The following is a 26,846-nucleotide window of genomic DNA, read 5'->3' as shown; positions in this document are numbered from 1 at the left end:
CAGCTTACTTTACATGTAAGTCGCCATGATCCTACAATGACATCACTTATATTGCCAGAACATAATTCTGTTTCAACATATAAAGTCCATATGTTACACTTTTGATGAAATTACATTAATCTCGTAATCATTCAATGATGACTATTAGGGTCTAAGATAGGAAAAGCGAGGGAAAAAATACATGTCCTGATGCAGTGGAAGCAATTGGGTACATAAGGTTTACCATAGTGCAGGGGCAAAAGTGGCAACATGCTCTCTCTAATCGCCGCCACTGTACTGATGGGGTGCAAATTTCACAAAAGGAAAATGTAATTAGTAAACTGTAAACACACTAAAATTTTTCTTGATTTAAAATCAAATAATTTTTATGGGCAAAAATAGCAAAAACTTTGTGTTGAATAATACACAAAATACTAATCATGCAAATGGTGTCATTATCATTAAGCTGTAAATAAACATGGTAGTTGATATTTTGCAAACTATCATAAAAATAAAACCCGCCAAAATTCAGTTACAAATATTCTAAAAAACATTTTTATTTCACAATGTTTAAAATGGAAAAAAGAAAGCTACTGAAATTATTGTAGTTTCATTAACACACTCAACAAACTTTTTGGCCTCCCCAATGGCTCAGTGGTAGCGTCGTCACCTTGTAATCAAGGGTCCCGGGTTCGATACCCGGTGGAGGCAGATAGTGGTTTGGATACCACTTTAAACTGTAGGTCCAGTCCCAATTAGCCTTTCTGTGCATAAAGTAGACAAAACACCAAATTAAATAAATAAAAATTTGGATTTTTTCCACCCTACTTGGAAATGAACCTTCAGAAATAAATGCAACCTTTCATACTGAAGTAACACGACAGACTGCACATGTCATTTGTCATTTCAGACTGAAAACTGTCTAAGAAAAATTAAACAGAAGATTGAGTACTACTTAACATACCCAGGAGGTCAATCCAACTGTAGAGAATGTCACGCACATAACGTGTTACAGGAAACATAGCAATTTGGCATCCCAGTGTATTTGTTCTGGTGTTCCTGAAAGGAACGTAATTACATAATTTATTGATATAAAAAGTGAAAGAAACATTAGATGAGTACCAAATATACAATCCATAATTGTTAGTGGAATTACAACCCATATCAGAGTAGAATACCCCAAAATTTTCTTCTCTCTATCTATAGAGTGACAATATAATGCAATATGTAACTCAGTAAATATACAAGTAGAGATATGCACACTCACTAACACTGAATATCTTAAGCGTTTCTGTTTGCACATGTGAATCAAGATTTTAGTGTATAATTTCAGAATTAAGACTGAAATTTGTGTTAATTATGTAGTACTGAAATGCAGGCTGTACTTTACTGAATATAATGTGTTTCTTTTTCTACCAGCTGTGATAATCCAATTTCTTCAGTCCTGAAATAGCAATAAAATCAAAATAGCTGCTACTGATAAACAACATAGGCCTATTTTGAACGATAAAAAAAAATTTAAAAGATGGAGCAATCATCTTATCTTTCTCTGGACCCCTTTATACGAGGATTGGGGCAAATCACAGCACCTTTATTTTTTTCATTTGCAAGAATGAGGGACTGGCACAAAAATCCAAAACATATAAATGGAAGAGGGCAGTGTATATAAAAAAATGAATGTACACTAGGTTCAAATTCCGGTTAATTTTGGCTACCAACACCCTACTGTCACTTCAGATAGTAGTATCAAATAGCTCAAAAACTTCCATCTAAAATGACTACACATTATTATTATTACTACTACAGGCTTACCTTGACCTATAATCAAATCCATTTACTTCTGAATAAACATACACATCGCATGTCGGATAGCATGAGCAGCCATCATCTCCAGACACAATTCTTACTATCTGATCTGTAAAATAGAATGATTGCGATAAATTAAAAGTATTTTGAAAAATAAATAACAATGAAGTAATAGTGAGAACACGAATTTTCAACTCATACAACTAGATATCATTACGATAACACATAAATAACAATTAAAATATTAAAGTGGTTGGCATTTTAACCTAACCTAGACTAGCATTCAAGAAACAAGTTTCCTTGCTTTTCCAGTTTTACCACTTAATTTCAAATCAATTTCCAGAGTGTTCTCTAGTGTCTACATCAGTATAACTTTGTTTATAGTAGCTTCAGGGTGGGAAATACAAGCACTGCCTCCAGTTCAAAAGAGAAAACATAGGTTCACACACTACATATGTATAATCTGTTGCAGTAGAATACTGTTCATGAATATGTTAGAAAAAGTTGACAACTTACAACAATGTTAGTTTTTCTTGTATGTATGCATTACTTGCATTGTAGAATTATATTCCTGTAGTTTACGGTTGTTACAAGCATAAGAAAACAGTTTTTCGTTGTGACATTTCAGGAGAACACACACTCCCTTCATCAGACATTTATTTTCATTTTGACTAAAGATACAGTTATAATAATGGTTAGCAATTTTTTAAATAAAAAGAATCTGTTATATAATGGATGTTGTCAATGTTACATTGTTCTAATATAGCAACCTAACTGTGAAAAGAAGCAGTCTGTTTTATTTTTATTTCCGATAAAAATTTTTTTTATCACAGTGGCTCAGTCGGTAATGCATCTGACTACCATGCTAGAGGTTCTGGGTTTGATCCCCGGCAGGTTCAAATCTGGGAACTTTTCTAACATTGGAAGTGACCCCGGCACCCACCCAGCGTCGAATAACATGGGTACCTGGGGGAAACCCTGAGGGGTAAAGGCGGTCAGGGGCGTGATGCTCATCACATCACCCCCCCTCACGACCGGATCAAAAAAGTGTGGGGTGTTACCCCCACACCCCCTATACGCCTTCATGGCGTGGTGCTAAGCACAGGGGAACACTTTACCTTTTTTATTTTTTATTTAAAATTATGAATCCCAAATATCATCAGGTAATTCAAAGCCATCAAATTGTTTTTATCTGAAATAAAAATAACACAGACTGCTTCTTTTCACAGTTAAGTTGCTATATTACAACAATGTAACATTGACAACATCCATTATATAACAGATTCTTTTTGTTTAAAAAATTGCTAACCATTGTTATAACTGTATCTTTAGTCAAAATGAAAATAATGCCTGATGAAGGGAGTGTGTGTCCTCCTGAAACGTCACAACGAAAAACTGTTTTCTTATGCTTGTAATAACCGTAAACTACAGGAATATAATGCAACAATGTTACCTAATAAAAAGTTCCAGAGTACACATTTACTGTCAAGGGGTTGTTCCACCACAGGCTTTAGTTTCAAGTATACAAATATGGAATGAATATTTGATTGAAAGTATTACAGTCATATTCAACATTCTCATACTGTTCAAGATGTTCCCTTCTTTTCAGTGCAACAATTGTTATTTATCGTATGTATTTGTAATATTTGAATTTAAAATTTTGGGTGTGTCAGCACTAAGGCTATTTTGCACCCGTCACATTATACGGGGTCCAGCCCCTTATCGTTACACATAACAACTCTAACGTTGCACAACTAAAATCATAAAATATTAAAATCTTCTGACTTTCGTTAAAAGCTGAGGATGTAAAGGAGCACTCAGCACAAATAAGGACAAAACACAGGACAACACAAACATAATTATACTGGCCACAAGGCCAGTCGCCAGAGCCTCGTGGAGGGAGCACCCCTTACACCCCTATATTTGTAATATGTATATGCATTAGATATATGGACATTCCAGCATTATGTGTGTGACATTATACAAACACACAAAACTTAAGGTTCTACACATGAGATTAGATTAAAATATTCATAATGAACTGATTTCATAGAATTATGAAGTACAGTGCAATTCAAAAGTCCCCAAACTCTCATTTTAAAATTCATTGTCGTAAAACTAGAAAATATTTCGGAGTATTGTTGCTTATGGTGATATGTGGGTGATCTCGGAAACATGTTGCACCACAGGATAGCTGCACGTGACAGTGCATGTGCGGGATTTGGCAAGAAGTAAAATCCCGTGCACCATGAGTCTCGAGCAAGAACAGAGAGTTGATACATTGTAAGCTTTTTTTGTGATGCTATGGAGCCTGGTTTCATTTGGACTGGTATGTTAACAGTCAGAACATTCACATCTGGGCTTCAGAAAATCCGCACGCATTACATGAAGACCCACTTCACTTTCAAAAGCTGGAGTGTGGTGCACAATTTCTAGGTTGCAAATTGTGTGACCATTAATTGAGCTGTGTATGGAGACATCATACATAATTTCAATGCAATGCTTGAAGAAGAGGAATGTTCTTGTTGGTTCCAACAAGACTGTGCAACCTGCCACACTTTGAATGAGACAATGGAGATACTCCGCAAGATCTTCCTTCCAAAATCGACTGATCTCATAAAAATCATGGCAGCCTTGCTCACCAGATCTGAGTACTAGAGATTTATATTTATGGGGGGTATCTAAAAAATACAGTGTACTACAACAACCTCAGGACACTGCAAGATCTGCAAAGCAACATAATCAGAGCCGTGAGGGACATTCCAAGTAACATATTGAAAAAAGTGGGGGTCCAACATGTGTCGTCGCGTGACATTTCCAGCATCTTCCATAAATATTGTGTGGTTATATGTAAGCACAAATTTCAAGAAAGTTATGGGTCACAATATAAAATAATTTCAATTAGATTGTCCTTCACTATTTTCATTAAAAAAAAGAATGAAATCAGAGTTTGGGGACTTTTGAATTGCACTGTACTTTGTGGTGGCTCCTAACAAATGACAAAAATTTGAGCATGATGGCATAGGCTTGTGACGATGCGATTATATATTATATAAAAACCCGCATCGTCACAGTTTATAGAAAGAACTTTCGTTTAAAGAAGATAAAAAAAAACGAAGTTCTCATGTCCGCCGCCAGAGGGTAGCTCCCTCTGTCTGCTGTATACAGGCGTGCTGCCTCCTGGCAACACTACCTGGTACTTCCCCAAAAATTTAAGCGGAAATTGCTGGTACTTTCACACACTTCCACTTCGTGCATAGATGGGAACCTGAAGGGACATACTATCACCAGGCAACTGCAGTCGCTCTTTTATCAGCCCGATCTTCTATAGTGGAACCACGAGCAAAACAACCTGCGCAGACCCGCGAGTCATGTGCACCGTACCCCCGCGAGTAAGGGAGGGGGAGAGTTGACCATGCTTCTTTATGGCCCGAGGTGGAGGGAAGAAGGGAAAGTTGCGCGGGGACTTCTCGTCCCAAGGTTTTTTTCCTTGTGGTCGATCTATAGTACCGTACCATAGAACTTGAGGTTTTTCATGACGAGCAACAGAAGCATGCTTTAGACGATCCAGATCCTGGATTGTGAATTGACTCGCCATGGTACCGAAGACAGATTGTGTAATACACATTTAAGGTACGTAGAATCGGAAAGTTCTGGTAAAATTGCGGCCAAAAAGACCTATAGTGAAGTGAACATAAAATCTCGAACTTAGTGCAGCTTGCCGTACCCATCTACTTTCGAACCTTTTTGTTATTTTTTTTTTTTTTTTTTTGAAGCACGAATTTATTCATTCCCTTTTGAAAAGAAACCATGACACAAAAAGGTGAAATTTTGACTGTTCCTTAAGCGGAAACAATATCCTACTGTTCGACCGTTGTGAGCATGCTCTCATAAAATTTGCGAAACGGCTACCCAGTAGTCAAGCCGTCTCCACGGGCATGATTTTTCTAGATTTTGCCCATCTGCCATAGAATTGTGAATGTGTCATTAAACAGGGAACTGACTAAAGATAACCTCCATTTTGCTACAGTGTAGATTATTCGTCTTTGTGGAATATTGAAGAGGGATTGCAAAAGAATATTTAACCAAAAAGGGCCTCATACGTAAATTCTTATGCGTCAAATTCCCCCTCCCCTTCTTGCAATTTTGCCTTCCATTAAGTTTTTCCTTCCAAGTAGTAGCGTCAAAATCGTTGGCTTTTTGTGATAGTAACGTTATATATTCATGCGTAAGTAACGCGTTACAGATGAACAAATCCTCAAAAAAATATAAATAATTGTTGGATGGGATAAAAAAATATGTAACTAAACTAAACCCTTGTACCTGAATATTGTAGTAATACAAATATAGATATGTCAGGCTCGCTGGCCAAGTTGTTCGTAACGGACGAAAACCTTATGTGCGAATGTTACTAGATGCACAAAAAAAAAAAAGGGCCTATCGCATAAATTGTGGTTAAATTAATGTCTGTTATTTAATATGACAATAATATTGTTGAGAGATGTGTTGAATATATTTATATTTACATATACGTGTACATTTAATTGTTGAGTGACAAGTTTTGAAGTAAATAAAAGTCACAATTGTTAACGTTTTTGCTTGTACCTTCTTTACGTTTACACATCACTAGGCACTAACGTAAATTTAGTAACCATCCATACGTTATTTTGTCGCGCAACGCACATACCGTGTAATCTTAAGTGTATTTGAAATATATGGTGTATTCCTTTTGTGTAATTAAAATTGTTTGTTTTCAGTCGTTGACATATATTCTGGTCTTGAATTTTGGGGGTTAGCTTTTGATGTGGGTAATACCTTTGGCAGGGGAGAAATATTAATCATTTATATCTTTTGTTGGTAAAATTGGTACCTAACGGACGTATTGAATGCGTGATCCGTTCGACCTGCTATAACAGGGCTTTGCTCGCCGTTACGTGCGTGTGGATCAAGCAACTGTTGGATGCACATGCGGTAAAGGCGTTGCAGAAATCTATTTTGGGCGTTTTGCCTAGGTTTAAAATAATCAAGGTTATTGACAATTACCATCGCCAGCATTGCTTCCAACATATCGATTCTTCGTGGGCATCAATAACCTCAAAACCAAAAGGACACGTCACAGGCTGAATGCATGAAAAGAATTAACAAAAGTGGCTTACGTGTGCGACGCTTTAAAAATGTAGCAAATTTTGACTTAATTTGTCTGTGAAGCATATAGGCTGCAGATGCTAGTAACTTTTATTGGTAAAACGTGCAAACTATGTGCATTAACACACATTTAAACCTTAATTCAAGTACTCACGTTTTCCGCGAAACTGTTTTAAGTCATTTTCTCATATTTCGGTAGCCACTACCGCCATCCTCGTTGAAATTCGTTTTGTCGGAATTCGAATTCCAACGAGGATGGTGTCAGTGGGTACCGGAATTAATAGAAAATTACTTAAAACAGCTTCGCGGAAAACGTGAGTACCTGAATTATCTATTACCGCATCTCTCTCTCCCGTAATATGAAAATAAACCTTAATGCTATTAAAAACAATATCATCATCATCCTTTGCCATTTCCTGTCTGGCTGGGCCGGCATAGAAGTCAAGCCTCTCCATTTTTTCCTGGTCTTCCACCACTCCTCTCTTCTCACGGTATTCCAATCTTGTCCTCTTCTCCTAACACTATCCGCCACCAACATCTTGGTCCCCCTTGGCCTTATTCCCACTCCTTGTACATGGTAAGCTCTTACTGGTAGTCTTTCTGCATCCACCCTCTTCATGTGTCCGAACCATCTCATCTGTACGTGATCTATCCTGTCCTGAAGCTTCACCACATCCACTGTCTGTCGGATCTCCTCATTCCTTATTCTATCCCTTCTAGTCTTCCCCAATATATTCCTTATTTCATCTACACTGCCTGCATCTTTCTTTTGTCTCTCTCTCTCATTGTCCAAGTCTCTGCTCCATACGTAATTATTGGCACATAGTATGTGTTATATATATTACCTTCTTGCATTTCATGGGTACATCCCTGTTCCATATTAATCTTCCAATGCTTTGATATAGTCCACCACCCATTTGTCTCCTTCTGTTTACCTCCTCATCTATTGTTCTACTTCTCTCAATTATGCTTCCTAGATATTTGAAGCTCTCCACTATCCTCAACTCTTCCGTGTCCATCTTTATTCTTGGTTCATTTCTGGCTCTGTTTCATGTTGTTATTAGAACCTCGCTCTTTTTTGCACCGAATTTCATTCCTGCTCTTCTGATTTCCTCATTCCAACTATCAAGCTGTCTCTGTAATTCTTCTTCCCTGTTTCCCCATATTACTAAATCATCAGCGAAAAGCAGGTCTTCATCTCTTCCTCTCCTATCTTCTACCCCACCTCTTAATTGCATCCATTGTAATTATGAAGAGCAGTGGGGAAAGAGCACTTCCCTGTTTTAGTCCATGACTTATACTGAACCGCTCTGCTCTTCCCACTGATGTCTTCACACATCTCTGGCTGGCCATCTATGTGCTCTTCACTCTACACACTATCTCTTCCTCGACTCCTTTCTCTCTTAGAGCCTTCCAAATCTTTGTTCTGTCCATGCTATCATATGAATATCATATCATATATATATATGAAATAATAATTTCCAAATTAATTCATTTTGTTATTTACATGGAGTAGGACCACTTTTCGTGGAATGTCCCTATAATAGAAATAAAACACCATGCAAGTAAAACAAAACAGAAGTTCAAAAACTTCAAATTTTATCGCAATTGCTATATATGTTAAAAAGTAACATGGGAGAATATGTTACTGTCTGTTTTCCAGATAAGAGAAGTATGCTCTAAGCACATGACTGCAACTGCTTAGTATAATAAAAGTACTCACCTTGGCATGATCTAAAGTTGTTATCCCATATTTTGCTGAATTCCTTTGGCTCTTTCAGGGATAAATTTTGAAACACTAGAACTTACATGTTGGGAGACAGCAAAATGCAGGCCACACTTCCATAGGAAAAAAAAACAACAATTTTACCTTCATCTTTACAAGTAGTGTTACAATCATTGTTACTTTCCCATGAGCATATATTTTTAATGCTACAGTGAGTACATTTTGTTACATATTTTATGATATTGGCACATGGAGTGAGCCAAGTTTTAAACTCAACTGCCTGAGCTTAGCATAAAGTTACCTTTGTAAGTGCTGACGCATGCTAAACCTTGAATTCCACACACTTTTGCACCTGCAAAGAACAATAAAAATTACTAAATTGATTTGATTTTTATTAAATATACAGACATGGAATATTAGAGATGGGACCGATTAATCGGTAGTCTATCGGTACCGGCCGATATCGCCGTATTGGTAAAATTGTCGATTATTTTACCGATCTGATATATCGATAAATATCTTATAATTTAGTGCAAAATTCTGCCATTTTGTTGTAATTTTTATGGATAATCTCAATGTCCTACTTTCTAAAAAAGTAATTGTCTAAATATTCAACTTCTTTTGCACTGCTGTCATCTCAAAACACACATTTATTAAGGATATCAATGAACATTTCAGGTTCTTCAAGGACCATTTCTAACTTTATATCGGATCGGTAGAATATCGGTTATCAGTATCGGTAAATTTTATATCGGTACTTTATCGGTATCGGCCAAAATTTCATATCGGCCCATCCCTATGGAATATATTCTGATGGTTACGGACCAGGATATACCAATACTGCCAAAAAGGCTAGAGCTTAGAAGTGAACTAGTTACATGAAACAGCACACAGAGAAAAGTTGTGGAAATTGCAGGGAGGACAGAACATAGCTTGGAAGCTTGGTCCAAGAGTTATTTTCCTGTAGTTTACGGTTATTACAAGCATAAGAAAACAGTTTTTCTTTGTGACGTTTCAGGAGAACACACGCTCCTTTCATCAGACATAAATGTCTGATGAAAGGAGCGTGTGTTCTCCTGAAACGTCACAAAGAAAAACTGTTTTCTTATGCTTGTAATAACCGTAAACTACAGGAAAATAATTCTATAATGCAAGCAATGCGTACATACAAGAAAAACTATTGGTCCAAGAGCATTGAAATGGACTCACAAAGACCTAGATGTTCAGTGAAACATATTTTTTTATTCATAGTTACACAGTGATTGTTTCTTAACAGATAATAGTTTCTTTTAATTATTTTTTTCACTCTTAGATAATTTTCCTCCATTTTGCCTATTATAGCTCCCACACTTATTGTCATTTCAAACCAAATTCTCTACTTTTAACAAAATAGGGATATAAAAATAATTTAAAAAAAAGTTTTATAAGTCTGCACAAATTTGTTTGATTTGATTTGATTTAGTTTATTTTACTTCGCGTTTTGTGCCTCTTGGCTAATTTGCGAAGATGGGGATGAGTGATGAAATGATGAAATTGATGAATGGACATTCACAAACAACCAAGCCCGACCAGGGTTCGAACCCGGGATCCTTGGCATCGCAGCGCGATGTGCTAACCACAAATTTGTTAAAAACGCTAAAAAACACACAAAGAGCACGATAAAAAAACACAGACAAAGTGAGTAGCACTAATGAAACTCCAACCGCATCCCTTCCGTCACCACTCGTTCAGCCCTGATGATGATTCCGAGATGGAAACGAAAGCTCAGAAGAACCGCTAAAGGTTTTTTTTATCGTGTTTTTTCATGTTTTTAACAAATATGTTGCCGTTACGTGACAAAAGAAGTTTTCTACTGTCATACTCTGTACAAATTGTTGAAATATAATACTGTACAGTAAGTCTAATTATATTTCTCATACGTAAGTCTCGTTTCAATGTGCCTTTATGGCATAATGGAATGCCCAGAGGAGAGAGGGACACTTTTTTCTTTCTCTTTAACATTCACAATAATTAAAGGTAAATGAACAGTAATATTGTCTGCATTTGTTTGGGACTAAGTTAGTACACACTACACAGTACACCTCTGTTTATTAAAAGTACAGAATACAGTAACCTCCCGAGTTATGCATATATAAAAGAATTTGAATTTTATTTTCTTCCGTTGGGCATGGAAAACGTCAAGATACATAATGAAATAATAATTAGTTTAGTACATCATAACAAAAAAGAAGAAACATTGTGTAGTACATTACATCACTACACCAAAGTAAAAATTGAAAAATACACTTCATTACACTACAATAACAATAAAAACACATTGTCATTGTTGCATGACAAACTGAAATACCATTTTTCAAATAAAAAAAATGTCTTGTGACAGCTACGTACAGTTATTACGTAACTGCGAATTTACGTAAGTTACGTATTACTGTACTTATAAATGAACGAAACAACTGTATGTGTTTGTTACAAGGGAACCATTTATAATAGAATAATGTGTTAGGCACCAACAGACAGGAAAACTCTAAACGTTTAAGTACATCACAAAAATTCACAAACATTCAATGTGAGAACTATGTGTCAAGTGGCATTTGTCCAGGTGAAAGTCAAGTTCTTGCCATACATACAATCTTGTCATTTGGTTTCCATCTGCAATTTATGCGACTTGATAAATAGGCGATGTTGATTATTTTTTTTAATAATTTAGTGAGGTAACAGGAGGGTACATGTGCTGATAACAAAATCAGCCTATTCAGCGTGGACCAAAAGTCACGATCGGATACAATATATACCTAGGTATAGCAAGAACATATAATTCGCTAATGAAATTGACATAAAAAGTTGAGAGGAATGTTTATTATTATATGCATCCGACTACCATGCTAAAGGTCCCGGGTTCGATCCCCGGCCAGTTCAAATCCGGGAACTTTTCTAACATTGGAAGCGGCCCCGGTACCCACCCAGCATCGAATGACATGGGTACCTGGGGGAAACTCGGGGGGGGGGGGTAAAGGCGGTCAGGGGCGTGATGCTGATCACATCACCCCCACTCATTACAGGATCAATTAACAATAATAACCATATATCAATATCTAATTGACCCAGGTTTGATCCCCGGGGTGGGTGATCTAAGGTTGGAATTTTTCCAGCCTTGTCCCCGCATAAAGGGGCTCTGGGGCTCACCTAGCCTCAAATCAATAGCTACCTGGGGTAAAGGTGGCTGGAGCATGCTACTGATCACATCACCTCAAAAATGGCCGAGATCGAGAATGTGTGGGGCCCTACACCTGCACAAACAACTTTACCTTACCAATATGTAATTAGCTTGTACACATACAATTTCACAATAATTTACCTGCTATTTCTTGGTAGACATGAGGAGTACAATTACACATTTTCTCAATGAACCTCTTCCTGCACTGCATTCTACAAGCCTGGTATGAATAGAACGGAGCGACATCAAGTGGTATCTCATTTTTGAAGACACATTTCCTTTGATGTACAGTCAGGGGTCTGATGCTCGGAGAACTGCTAATTTCATCCACATTTATCTTCAACTTTATTGTAGTGTTCTTCAAAGCTATATGTAGTTCATTGTAAATTTTTGGCACACTGTATGCTGGATAAATATAACCCTGAAAGAAAAATATATGGAATGTATTCTAATTTTGATGTCAGCAGTACACAGAAATTTTGCAGTTCGTGAGGAACTTCTTGAATCAGTAATTCCTAGAATGAATTGGTAGTCATGGCAGGACAAATTGGCCACCCAGATCATATGACATAACGCCATGTGATTTTTTAGTTTGGGGTACCGTGAAAGGTGACATTTACTCTCAGAAACCAAAGGATCTGCATTACTTGCAACAGTGATCCAACTGGCATTTGAGAAGATCGATAAAGATCGTCATTTATATTCCAAAATCTGTAAATCAGGGCCTAAATGTTGTGAATTGTGCATCACGAAGCAGGGTCTCAATTTTGAACAAACTTTGCAAAGAAATTAGCAATTTAAGATTTTGGGGAAAGTGACTTTTATCCTACCTTGTACAGAGTGTCCGAAAAGTCACACAACCCGGTTTTTACAAACGTATAACGGAATAGCGAAATGGAATGAGAAGAAACTCTTTCTGCCATGAGAATGCCCTGTATACATAGGCGCCGATTCCATGGGACTTGGGGGGGGGGGCTCGAGCCCCCCAATATTAACGATGTGGGGGCAGAGCCCCCAAATAATTTTCTAGACCATCAAGTTTGGGGGGTTGAGACCGCTAAACCATAAACTTTGGGGAGGCTATGACCAGAGACAGCAAAACACATGACTTATTACTATAGATAAGTATGTAATTATGAGTATTGTTAAAATTTTTACTAAAAAGAGTTTCAAATGACGATGTGCATGAACTAGGGTTGTGGATGGGACGTTCGGGCTACAAATGGCTCTCACATGACATTCAGAATGAGATCATTGATATATTAGGGAGATTTGTTTTACTCTCCGTGGACTTTTCGGTATCCCGCACACCCCTAGCTTTTATGAGATTCCGAACACTGAGGCCAAAACTTAAAAAAGGGAGAGAGTGAGTCATTCATTAATTTATTTCAGTGATCAGAGCCCCCCCAATAATTTTGACAAGTCGGCGCCCCTGCCTGTATATTGGGAAAATTTAGAGAGACAAACATATGTAAGAACATCCATGTTTTAATAACAAATAAGCAAATTGTTGCCAAAGGCGGATTTTTTTTTTTTTTGCAAATTGTGTGTATTGATGCACAGAACTCACTGTGGTAAATTATTGCAACATTTTACAGTACCAATGAACAATTTGGATGGCCATCTATTGAATTTGACAGAGAAAGAACTTTGACGAAGTTTAAAAAACATTGCACAAGGGAATAAATGGGCTGTTTCAAAAATCGATGTTTTCACAATATTACGAGGGACACTGGCAACACTGTTGCTGTCACGTGTCACTAACAGATGTGTTTCACCTCAGGCTATCACACTAAGGCACTTTTAACGACAAAGGAGAAAGTTGGTTATTCTCGAATATATGCAATAAATTATATACACCTTGCAACCCTGAAATGTGGGTATCCCTACAAATTAAAGCCAATGTTCGATTTGTCCACCATTTTCTTGGATACATAAGTTGGTTCGGTTGATCATGTTCTCAGATAACTTCCTGAGGGTTGCAGCACCGATATTATCAATTTCCTGTGTAATGTTTCGTTTCAGCTCCTCCAATGTTCTGGGTCTCATTTGGTATACTTTCCCCTTTAAGTAGCCCCACAGAAAAAAATCTGCAGATGTTAAATCGGGCGAGCGACTGGGCCATAAATCCTTGGATATTAGACGATCATCAAAAAATTCTCTCAGCATACGAAGAGATTCAGTAGATGTATAGCAAGTTGCTCCATCTTGTTGTAGCCAAGCATCACGTTCGTCTTCTTCCAGGAGAGCAACGAATTGCATTATGAGATCCCCGTACACAGCGGTATCCATTCTTGTCTCAAAGAATAACGGTCCCACAATACGACGTCGCGACATTCCACACCATACACCGATTTTCGGAGAGTGCAAGGGTAGTTCATGCAACTGATGTGGGTTTCCTGTCGCCCAATGCCTGGAATTTTGGCTGTTGACATACCCATCCAATTGAAACCAGGCTTCGTCGCTAAAAAAAAACTTTATTCAGTACATTGACACCATCTTGTCGAACGAATGATTAAAACCAATGACAGTAACGCAACCGTGCCGGGACATCCACCGCTTTCAATTCATGAACACAAATTCAATACGGGTAAAATTTCAATTACCGTAAAGCCTTGTGAGCAGTTGACTTGCGTAAGTCCAATTCTGAGGCGAGCTTACAAACAGACTTTTGTGGCGACGTCACCATTCTTTGTTCAACACGCTACAGAACATCAGCTCCTAACACAGAAGGGCACCCTAAACGTTGCTGTCATCATAGAAAAGTATGCTGTCATGTACTGACCCAGTTTGCACAAGACGAAAAATTGACGACTTATCTGGAGAGGGAGTAGTCGGAAACTTGGCACTAAATGCTTCTCTTACGCCAGAATATGAAGATGTTCGGATATATTCTTCAACAATAAACACTCTTTCCTGTGTAGAATATGGCATGTTGAAAACACACACGACGTCAGCATAAGTAGACACCATCTGGAATGCCGTTCGCGGCTAACAGGAACCACCTAAAGCACAGAAAAGATAACAATTGACACACGTTCTTCTGTACCCACATTTCAGGGTTGCAAGGTGTATGTAATTTATTGCATATGTTCGAGAATAACCAACTTTCTCCTTTGTCGTTAAAAGTGCCTTAGTGTGATAGCCTGGGGTGAAACACGTCTGTTAGTGACACGTGATAGCAACAGTGTTGCCAGTATCCCTCGCAATATTGTGAAAACATAGATTTTTGGAACAGCCCATTTATTCCCTTGTGCAATGTTTTTTAAACTTCGTCAAAGTTCTTTTTCTGTCAAATTCAGTAGATGGCCATCCAAATTGTTCGTTGGTTTTGTGAAATGTTGCAATAATTTACCTCAGTGAGTTCTGTGCATCAATACACACGATTTGCAAAAAAAAAAAAAAAAACGACTTTGGCAACACTCTGCTTATTTTGTTATTAAAACATGCATGTTCTTACATATGTTTGTCTCTCTAAATGTTCCCAATATACAGGGTATTCTCTTGGCAGAAAGCGTTTCTTCTCATTCCGTTTTGTTATTCCGTTATACGGTCGTAAACAGCGGGTTGCGTGACTTTTCGGACACTCTGTATAAACAAGGGCCATTCCATTTTAGAACAGACCTCAAGAGTTCTCAATTATTTTTTTTTAAAAAAAATGCGTAACCTTGTAGAGCAATATTCATAAAATAATTTTGAACTTTTAAAAATATATAAGCTATTTTCAAGATAGTTATCGTATCACAATTACTCAAGAGTAAATTAAAAACTGGTGAAATTATATACATTTTGTCAATCAACTTGTGGTCAGGTCATGCCATATAAAAGGTTTCAGCTTGACTGATAAGTCTCTTGCGTTTCCTTAATTTCATATATTGACACACAGAAATTGTAAAAAAACTAAATATAGGAATAAATTTACTTACCATAAATGTATAAATAGTAGAAAGAATAATCTTTGGCTCGCCTTTTGAAGTTAGTGACACATTATGAATATAATTAATTTTTCCAAGCCACTTTTGACTTTTTCTGAAAAGAAAGAAAGACAGGTTTGAGAATTAGTTCTTGTGGTTACAAAAATATGCTTAACCTTAACAACACGGGAAATGATTTCCTGGTATTTGCACCAAACAGGGAGTCCGCACTTTCTATGAAGAAAATTTAATATTTTTTGAAACACTAAAGTAACACACAAACAGCACGATTGATTGATTGATTGATTTGGCGTTTTAAGTCCACTTTATGCACAACAAGGCTTATCGGGACTGGTCCTACAGTTTAAACAAACAGCACGACGAAAAACACTTAGGAGTTCTTCCGAGCTTTTAAACTACAACCGCGTCCACCCCGTCTTCCCTCGACCAGCCCTGAAGTTGACTCCGTGAAGGAGTCGAAAGCTCGGAAGAACTCCTAAGTGTTTTTCATCGTGCTGTTTGTGTCAATTTAGTGTTTTAACAAATATGTTGCCAGCACGTGACGTAAGAAGTTTTCTACTGTCAAAATTTAATATCTCGGTAACTAGTAATTGTAGCATTACAAATCATTACTTTTTGTTCAGTACAGACCAGGTTACAAGCATACGATACTAGAGAACAATTTTGTTCCATCAGATGGTAGAACAACAGGAAGTTTTTAAAAAATGTTTCTTTTTACAAAATTTGAAATTGCCTGTCTCCCACAGAGGCCATGCCAAGACGGGAGAGTTGAAAATAGTTTCACTATATTGTACTGGACATGGTTCAATACTGTGCAAGCAATTGTACGCTCATAGTTTATACAGGGTGTTTCAGAGCGACCCAGACACTACCTTTTTCTCGAGAACAGGAGATCGTAAAAGTTGAGACAAAATAATGCACGACTAAGTTGGGCCAAAAGAATCCATAGAAAGTATTTGCAGCAGTCTGAAAGTCACCCTTTGTGGTTTTAGTGGGGGGGGGGGGCACATGCCCCGTTCGTGCGATTTTCAAATTGGAAGGGTATGTTTGGAATTCAGGTTCGGAAAGGCGGGGGGAAAATACGATTGTGATATGAAACATTTGTCTGTACCACCTACCGTTTTCCGTGTAGAAAATGGTTTTGCAAGAAAAGGAAGGTGAGCCAAATAGAGTGTACCGAGCTTAACAATGAAGATAACTGCAGCACCATAACAGTTTCGGAAAGTGTAGGACACAAGCTTTCCAACGATATGCCACATGATGACTGCGGGACTAAAAAACTGCGGGACTAAAAAAGGATGAAACCGCGAGACCCAAAAAAGGGGATCTACAGTTAGGGAAAAACTCGAATATTTCAAATGGCGAGGGGGGGGGGGTCGAGTAATGCCTCGTTTTAAAGGTCACAGAAAACGTGAAAAGGATGCGAACATGATTTTGTAATCCACTGACCGGTTTCAAAATGGCGACCAAAACAATTCCGAGTCCTGGAATTGGTGTTTCAAAGTGAGGAATTACGTACGTAAATAGCAAAACACAAACACTGGACAGAGTACATGAGGTCCTGTACAAACAATTATGGTAATGGGTCCGCTCTTGAAACACCGTACTACTGTAAGCTTTGTTTGAGCTGCAACTTTCTCCAGGCTTAGGACTTGCAACGAATGGTTTACTGTAACGCACAATAAGGAATTCGTTGGCATGTTTAACGGCTGCTACGCAAACGAAAAAGGTCCTTTTCTCACAGGGGCAGGGGCAGCGCCAGAAATTTTCGACCGAGTGGGCAGAAGCTATATATTCATAAATTAGGGTGGGCAGTAAAAATGTAAGACCTTATGTGAGTTTTACATGCACTCATGCCCCCCCCCCTTTTCCAACATATACAGGGTGTCCTAAAACAACTTCAAGAACGGTTGGATGCTGGTAGATATAAAAAAAACAAGGACGTTTTCCTCATACACACAACCTCGAAAGTGCTTAGTTTCTGATCTATGAGCGCTGAAAATCTAACCTGTATGTATGCAACCCAACTCACCAAACGATCGCTCTGACGTAACTTGCAGGGACGCGTAGCAAGGTTGCCATTTGAATTGAAAACAACAACTTGGGAGTTTTAGGCAAAATATAAAATAATAATTATACTTGCAACGTTGTAAGCATAGGTGTGCGCAGAATAATTTATTTTGGGGTGTCTTAAGGGAAGTTTCAGTTACCTATCGGGACAAGGCTAGCCTAACAGTCGTAACTTCATGTTCCCTTTCACAGAAACTGTTAGGTATATGAACATGAAATTTTAACATTAGAGAATGAGTATTTCTTATCACTTTAGCACAGGTTTTATTATCACTCTGTCGATATTTTAAGTAATGATATGAAACTATTGAAAATGATCAATACAAGGCTATATATCTACAGGTACTATCAGCTGAATCATTTTCAGGAAGTTTCAACTTTACCACGTTTTATAATGCACATTACTTCATAAAATATATTGCTGTACCTGGTCACTCGATAGTTAATGGCATGTGTCATATATCATTTTAAACCGTAGAATTCAGATGCAAGCAAAAATCTGAAAATTGATACACTTGTCATTGAAATAGAAGGGAAAGAGAGCATTCATGAAAGTCCTTGAACATGAAAGTCTTATTGGAAATGTTGGAAGGTTGCATTATCAAACAAGTCGGTCCTCGGAAAAAGAATAAGTTGGGGCCGATATGTGTGAAGGGGCTCTGCGATTTATAAAGGAAAAAATAATTTATTTACTGCGTAATTACTGATTACTATAGTAAAGGAATATCACATACATTGTTTTGTGGAGAGAGAGAAAGAGAGAGAGAGAAAGAGAGAGAGAGAGAGAGAGAGAGAGAGAGAGAGAGAGAGAGAGAGAGAGAGAGAGAGAGAGAGAGAGAGCTGGTCATCTCAAATGAAACAAAATTCCTTACTTTTTTACCACGGATATTATTTTCATTATTTTAATGGTACTTCAACATATATTTTTTTATTTTTTGAGAAGACATTTGGGGTAGCCAGGTACCTTTGGCAACCCCGTGCGCACACCTATGGCTGTAAGAAGTATTTACAAGCATTTACAAACTGGCCAGGACAAAGAATTTCCAACAAATGCGGACTGAAATTCAAGACTCTTCATTCTAAAATGTCCCCATCGTGTTTAGAGTGTCGTGCAGTACCAATAATCGTGAATCGTGAGATTCACGTATGACATGTTGATGAAATCGATGAACTGTGAAATTCAAACATACAGGTTGAGTCATAAGTCTCCATACAAATGGTGAAAACTGTGACAAATGTTTATTTTTTCTTTTCAGACAGGTGAACCAATGAAAAAGAGATGTCACTAAAGAAGGAAGAACGGATTGACATCATTCTGTTGGCTGGGAGTGGTACCACCCGCCAGGTAGCACGTGCATTCAATGCAACTCACAGAACGCAGATAACCCATGACAACCAGCGGCGTATACTCTGGGTCATCTAGGTAATCGCAGATGACCCGGCTATATTTTTTATTTATTTATTTATTTTTTTTTTAAATATATATATACATTTCTTCGCAATATTCTTCCAAACCAATTTCGATGCATACATTTCTTTGCTTCCAGCGCGCGAATGCTTCCAACAGTTTGCCGCTGAATGTCCGGGAACCTTTCTCCAGCCGGTGGAATGACGTTAGGGAATCTCACCCAGACGTCATTCAAACCGCTTCCCTCCCTTACAACCCTTGGCGAGGAGGGAGGAGAGAGGAAAGAGGGGGAGGAAACACTGCTTCTCAGGCGCGGTGATTCCGTGGCCAGGGTAACCTCCTTCTTGTGAGAGTCCACTGGTCGCACTCTGCTTTTGTGTCGTCGCTAAACATAGAAGCTGTGTTTTTTATGGCAGGGAAATTTTTCAGGAACGGAAATTTTGGGTTCACAAATTGCCTTCTGTAAGGGAAATAGGGAAAACATACCCGGTAGAGTGCGAAGAACAGGAAAATATGAATAACATGGGCAAACCAATTCTACGCTAATTTTCAATTTACATTTGCTTCTGTCTTGCTGATGTCTGTTACTTGAACATAAATTTATCAAAAGGAAAAAGCTTAAATATTGAAGATGAAGCAAACTAAATCTTAAGCAATTAAAGCACCTATATGTTGACTCCCTGCATTCTTATATTTACAAAAATAGTGATTGTTTCTTCTCTCTAATCTTCAAAAGCAGCGAGAATACATCTTTCACGGAACTGAATATTTTTTAAAGGGAAAGATATAAAAAATAAATTATATATATATATATATTAGTTAATTTAAGTTGCTATATTCCGCCTCTTTAGATTAATAGTGATGAAGATGAACGAATTAAACATAAAAGGAACAAACACACCAGGCACGTAGCCAGGTGGAGAACTCGGGGGGCTGAAACCCCCATCTCTGAAATCCTACAAATATCTAATTTAAAAAGTGTATAGTTGTAATTAATTTTACTTCATTAGCAGGATTAAACACCTTGCATAATACGTTGTAATAATCTGAGATTCATCTTCAGGACTTCTAACCCCACTGTTTCAACTTTATGTGGCGGCTGCTAGTAAGGGCTGATTCCCACCCCCACCCCGAAATAAAATTCTGGCTCTGGCCTGCAATGATTCGAACTTTTAAAACCTGTCATTGCAGGTAATTTCGAGCTAGGAAAGGGATTTTTTTTTATCATTCATAGGGTATTTCATTCTGAGCCAGGAACACAACATAAGTTTGGCACGTGAATCTGAATGCGTGTAGTCGTTGGCTTCGTGCTTTGCTTCAAGTTTATTATTTATTTAGGTGTTAGTGTTTGTCGTGATAGTGCCTTTGGAACAAGATCTTTTCAGGAGAAGTTGCAAATTGTTAATACAGGTAGGCCAGTGCCATCGCTTAAACTTATTTCTACACACAAAGACAAAAATCGGGAATATGTGAGGCATTTTCGCAAGCAAATTATAACAAAACACCATGGTTGACAGGAAGTATAAGTATAAGTGTTAATAAGCTTTTTTGTTGGCCGTGCTTACTTTTCAGAGCTGAAAAGAATGTTTGGACGCGTGGCGGATACTGTAATCTAAACATCTTTGCAACGCTTGTGACAAACATGAAAAATCAAAAAGTCACATAACTTCCTTTGTTAAGCTGCAATCTTTCGCACAGACAAACAGCGTGCTTTGGATGTGGTACGGCACAAGTAATCGGGTCCTGGAGTAAGTTGAACTTTGCACTTAAATTAATATTGCGGGTTTTATTTCACTAGTGCACGTCTCTTATATTATATTTCACAGGTGTTTTTTTATAGCTATAATACTGTCTTGTTTTATTATTTGAAATTCTACACGTATATTAAACTGCAATAACGAGAATTAATTGATTGTGGTCGTAGCAATAAGACAAATATTCCCACACAATATTCCTAAATCCAATATGGATCCTGACATAAATTGCACGGAAACGTTTGGAGTTTGAGGATCAAGGGTCGGAGATTACCCACTCGTTAGTAGTGTTGCCCACGAGACGAGACTTTGGCCTGTCTCGTCTCGTGGAAGTCTCGTGGAAATGCTGTCTCGTCTCGAAAATATTCGTTTGTCTCATGACACATGGTCAATCTCGTCTCGTCTCGAATTTTGAAAAGCCTGTCCCGTCTCGTCCCGTGGACAACACTACTCGTTAGAACCAGCATACGCCACTGATGACAACGTGGCCAAACTTATCAAGAAATTCAGAGGACAGGAGGTTCCGTTGCTGTCATTGGTCTTCCAGGCCGGCTTTCGTCGGCAACGGAACCTGTCCTTCAAAATTTCTTGATAAGTGTCACTACATCGCGTGTGCATTCCGAGCGCCCAATACAGCTCAGCGTTTGAGATAAATATGGATAATGTCTTATTAGAAAAATGTAAAATAAGCAACCCAAGTATAAATCAAATTTTTAGTTCATTCTGCATAATATTTACCTAAAGAGGAACATTTTGGCAAAATATCACCGAAAAGTAATAAATAAATAAATAAAATTGTATGTATTATGTTATGAAGCACAAATTTCTAAAATGTTGTCCCTATTCTATGTTAGTTAACCACAAGGAAAATCACATGATTACATAGCTGATAGGGAAAATGTATCTCCAAGAAGATTTTTTTGCCTCCCTGATGGCATAGTGGTAGAGTAGTCGCCTTGTGATCAAGGGGTCCCGGGTTCAATAACCGGTGAAGGCATATAGTGGTTCGGATCCCATTTTAAACTGTAGGTCCAGTCCCGATTATCTGTGCATAAAGTGGACGTAAAACAACAACTCATATAAGAAATTTTCTAAATATGGTTGCTAACTTATTATCAAGTCAATAATTCTACAGCTATTTTTCAAACTTACAGAGCTGTTTTATCAAAATCTATTTTTGTGATTGCTTCTTATTAGTAGAACGAATATAAAATTGTTGTTTTCTTTATTTTGGATACCAAATCGAAATTAGAAGGTAACAGGTATATAAAATCGTGATGATGAAAGAAACATATCAAATTACCTCTGTCTTAGTATTTCAATATAGACCTAACTAAACAACTTTATGTGTTGCTGGAGGAAGCAACGCGAAGAAGAGGTTTTTATTTATTTAACAGATTACCTTAATCATACCCAGGCCGGAAGCCCGGAGTTGACAACATCAAGCAACTCCACTTCACCCCTTCTACACCCAGTTTCAGTTATAACTTTTTGGCCAAGTTATGGCAGACAGTTAATTATATTTCTATATTTTTGCCACATTTCAAGTATCTATTTCTTTTCATTATGTGGCACATTTTCAAAGCAGGAGATGCAGCCCTCAGGCCCATAATCCTGTTCTAATCTTGATCATATTTTGCACAATTTTGAGCCTCTCATAAAGCCTCTTAAGCCTACTAGCTGCTTAAGCATACAAGTGGGCATTAGTTTTTGTCTCAAAAGCTTTGGAAATTCCTTTCGCTTTCCAATGATAAAGTTAAGGAAGTTGAAAGAAAAGCTTAAATTAATTCCATTCAACTTATTATTTACTCTGACTTTCGTAAACCTATTTACTAAATCAGTGTTTCGGCAAAGGACAACAAAGCTTTTTATTGAATGATAATATGTGAACTTGTCTGTAATATAGATAATATTCACAAGTAAAATATACATGAAGTGAACACCATAATCAACTTATTTATTGAACCATTCGCATTTTCCCAAGTCTATATATTTGTTGAATTTGATTGGGTGGGCAATCGGTTGGGAACAGCAATTTTTGGGTGGGCAATTGCCCACCTGTGCCCACCCCTGTCGCCGTCCCTGTGCACACGGACACTGAAATCATTCTGTGCTGCAATAACTTCTGCCTCACTAATCTGCCTGCATGCAGTAACTATGCGCTCGATCATGTCGTCCCCCGTTGTAGGGCGATTTTGGTAAACAATTTATTTCAGTCGTCCCCATAGGTAATCTAAACATGTTATGTCTGGTGACCTAGGAGGCCAGGGCATAGGCCCACCTCTACCTACCCAGCGAAAACGAAACATTGCATTCACCTGATTCCTCGCTGTCAACTCAAAATGTGCTGGGCAGCCATCTTGTTGTAGCCACATGTGTGTTCTGATGTGTAAGTGGACGTCTTCGAGAAGACTGGGCAATTGTTCTTGAAGAAATGTGCGGTACACAACACCCGTAAGCCTCGCTTGAAAAAAATGAGGTCCAATTATTCGTCCGCCGATGATTCCACACCACACATTCACAGACCATCTACGTTGATGATCAACCTCTTGTATCCACCGTGGGTTTTCGGCAGCCCAGTAATGCATGTTGTGCCGATTTACCTGACCATCACTTTTAAATGTAGCCTCGTCAGACCATAACATTTCGTCAATGAATCGAACATTTGCATTCACTTGAGCTTGAGACCTCATGCAAAAGTCTAGCCTGCTTTGAAAAGCAGTTCCGTGTAGCTCTTGATGCAAGGACACGTGGTACGGATGAAATATGTGATCCTTTAAAATCCTTCTCACTGTACTTGAGCTGTAACGAGCTGTAACGAGCAACTTGCCTCATACTCACGTGAGGATTGAGATGGAAGGCTGCAAGTACACCAGCAGACCTCCCATCTCGAACAGGTCCAGCAATGTGTTCATGTTTGTGACTGCTAGAAGGCTGAACATTGCCCCTTCTGCGTACACGATCGGCAAGGGTGCGAAAAACATGTCTTGAACGATGTTCCCGATCGGGATACCTTGCAGCATACACACGAGCAGCAGCAGAACTATTTCGTTGGTACTCACCCTACACCATGAGCATATCAAATGCTTCTTCCTTCGTGAAAGGCATTATTAGTTCACATTCAACAATTTGCCACTGCGAATTAAGTACAGGAATGCACACTACCCGCGAGGAATGCACTGTAGAACGTCCTGAGGTACCACACAATGCCTTCGACGATGCAACCACTTGTAACAGACAAACGTGAATGAGACCAAGATTGGAGGGGCGTATTCGCGTTATCAGTGGAAGCACACTGGAACCGACTGCTATGCAGGAGAGCTCATCACACCTCGACCCGTGGCACTTTTTGATTGCCTTTGTTGAACCGGGCAGTGGGAACAGTGTACGTGCAGTCAAATGGAACTGGACACACCGGCAATTGGAGTAGTTTGAAATTTGTCGACTGGGCCAGCATGCTGTGTTGTGTACTGCAGCCTATACCCAACACGTGGGCTTATGCTTATTCCTACTCGTACACAATGGACCTGAAGTTCTACTCACTGCATGTTGTACACTCACAGAGGTGTACTATGAACCGCAAACCTCTCACCCGGACGTTCAGTACACTGACGTTACATGTGACGGGTGGCATGGTGTGACAATGGTAGCGAACCAGTAACCATTTAGAAACCTTGTCACGAATAAACAGCTGTTCCGCTGGCATTCCTTGTACAGGACCTCATGTACTCTGTCCAGTGTTTGTGTTTTGCTATTTACGTACGTAATTCCTCACTTTGGAACACCAATTTCAGGACTCGGAATTGTTTTGGTCGCCATTTTGAAACCGGTCAGTGGATTACAAAATCATGTTCGCATCCTTTTCACGTTTTCTGTGACCCTTAAAACGAGGCATTACTCGACCCCCCCCCCTTGCCATTTGAAATTTTCGAGTTCTTCCCTAACTGTAGATCCCCTTTTTTGGGTCACGCGGTTTCATCCTTTTTTAGTCTCGCAGTCATCATGTGGCATATCGTTGGAAAGCTTGTGTCCTGCACTCTCCGAAACTGTTATGGTGCTGCACTTATCTTAATTGTTAAGCTCGGTACACTCGATTTGGCTCACCTTCTTTTTTTTGTAAAACCATTTTCTACACGGAAAACGGTAGGTGGTACAAGACAAATGTTTCATATGACAATCGTATTTTTCCCCCACCTTTCCGAATCTGAATTCCAAACATACCCTTCCCATTTGAAAATCGCACGAACGGGGCATGTGCCCCCACTAAAACCACAAAGGGTGGCTTTCGGGCTGTTGCAAATACTTACTACGGATTCTTTGGGCCCAACTTAGTCGTGCATTTTTTTTTTGTTTCAACTTGATACGATCTCCCGTTCTCGAGAAAAAGGTAGTGTCTGGGTCGCTCTGAAACACCCATGGATGAAAAAGTATTTCAAATGTGAAACAACATGCCTCGTACATCCATTGAAATTGAGAAAGGAAAGCACTCATATGAAAAAAAAAAGAAAAAAAACATTTCTGTGAAATTATTGACAGTATAGTTACGAGTCATACTTCATTTTGTCCAGTATAGATAAGGCTACAAGCATAAGCTACTAGAGAACAAATTAGCTCCTAGAACAACTAGAGTAACAAATTTTGAAGTTTTTTTAAACGAAATTTGGACATTCCCCACAGAGGTCACACCAAAACAGGAGGGTTTAAAATGGGTTCACTGTATTGTCCTGGGTATGATTCAATATTGTACAAGAATAGCACATAGTTATGGAGGGAAAACATAATAATTTCGAATGTGAAATAACACACCTCGTATATCCAAAGAAATCGAGAAAAAAGTCATTCATAAGAAAAAAAAATACATCTTCGAAACTACTGATAGTGTGGTTATAACTTTTAATTGTGTCCACCCAGTATTATTACATTAAAATGTAGGAAATTCAGCCAATAAAAATGAATTGCCTACGTTTCATAGTACTTTCCTGCAGCTGAATTAACAGTGTAACAATATCCAAGATCAGATTGCAATTTTTTTAAACGAAACGAGTTGGGATGTGCACCACCTTCCAAGTTTCCAAAGCCATCTGGAGAAACATCAATCTGAAAAATTAAGATGGATTCCATTTAATATAACATTGCAAAAATAATAAACTTTTCACAATTTCTAGTATAAGTGGACTACATAAAAGAATAACCTAACCTAACTAACTAACTTTCTAGTCTTCTTAAACCAGAAGGTTCATGACTGCAGCAACACAAGCCTTGGTAAAACTTCGATACGGTCCCAACGGATTTCTTTATTTTTACACAAGAAACTACTTACGGAAATGAGTTTCTGTAGCATTTAGAAGTTCGTGGAGGTATTTTCTTTCATCGTGCAATCTATTTCACCGGGAAATCATGTATTTTTGAACAGAAATATCTCTCCGATGTACAATTTTCGTTCCATTAATTTCCTTGCACTACGTGAACCAAATGATGCAAATGTTTGATGACGTAACTCCCTGCCAGTGCTTCCAACCACGCAATTTTTTGCAAGAAGATGACAATTTTAACTATGTTTGCCTAACGTAACGTGCTTCCAAACACACCATTATTTGCAAGAAGATGACAATTTTAACTATGTTTGCCTAACGTAACCGAACCTAACCTAACCTTGCCGTGCATGGTTCTTGGGACTATTCATGAATTGGGCCTATCCGTGAATGGTTCGTGAGGATTTTTCGGTTGACAAGATTGGAAACACTGCATACACAATGATGATGTACCACGCTAGTCAAACTGTCTCGCCAGATTGTGTCTTACAGAAGCA

At 38.3% G+C, this 26,846-nt stretch overlaps 1 protein-coding gene across 1 annotated transcript; it reads right to left on the bottom strand.

The window, feature by feature from the left end:
- Nucleotides 1–1,365: 1,365 nt before the first annotated feature.
- On the bottom strand, nucleotides 1,366–24,021 carry LOC145992534 (uncharacterized). The gene is made up of 7 exons (XM_083128920.1): nucleotides 23,879–24,021; nucleotides 15,797–15,899; nucleotides 14,816–14,875; nucleotides 12,012–12,291; nucleotides 8,958–9,008; nucleotides 1,792–1,894; nucleotides 1,366–1,423 (listed from the first exon to the last, which is right to left on the bottom strand). Exons 1-7 carry the CDS (start codon nucleotides 24,019–24,021, stop codon nucleotides 1,366–1,368), a joined length of 798 nt encoding a protein of 265 aa, XP_082985046.1.
- Nucleotides 24,022–26,846: the final 2,825 nt, after the last annotated feature.

This window comes from Lepisma saccharinum, chromosome 1 (assembly GCF_977018435.1).
Source record: "Lepisma saccharinum chromosome 1, izLepSacc3.1, whole genome shotgun sequence".
NCBI classification, from domain to species: Eukaryota; Metazoa; Arthropoda; class Insecta; order Zygentoma; family Lepismatidae; genus Lepisma; species Lepisma saccharinum.
Note: the sequence above shows the minus strand (reverse complement) of the source record. Positions and strands in the feature narration are given on the sequence as shown.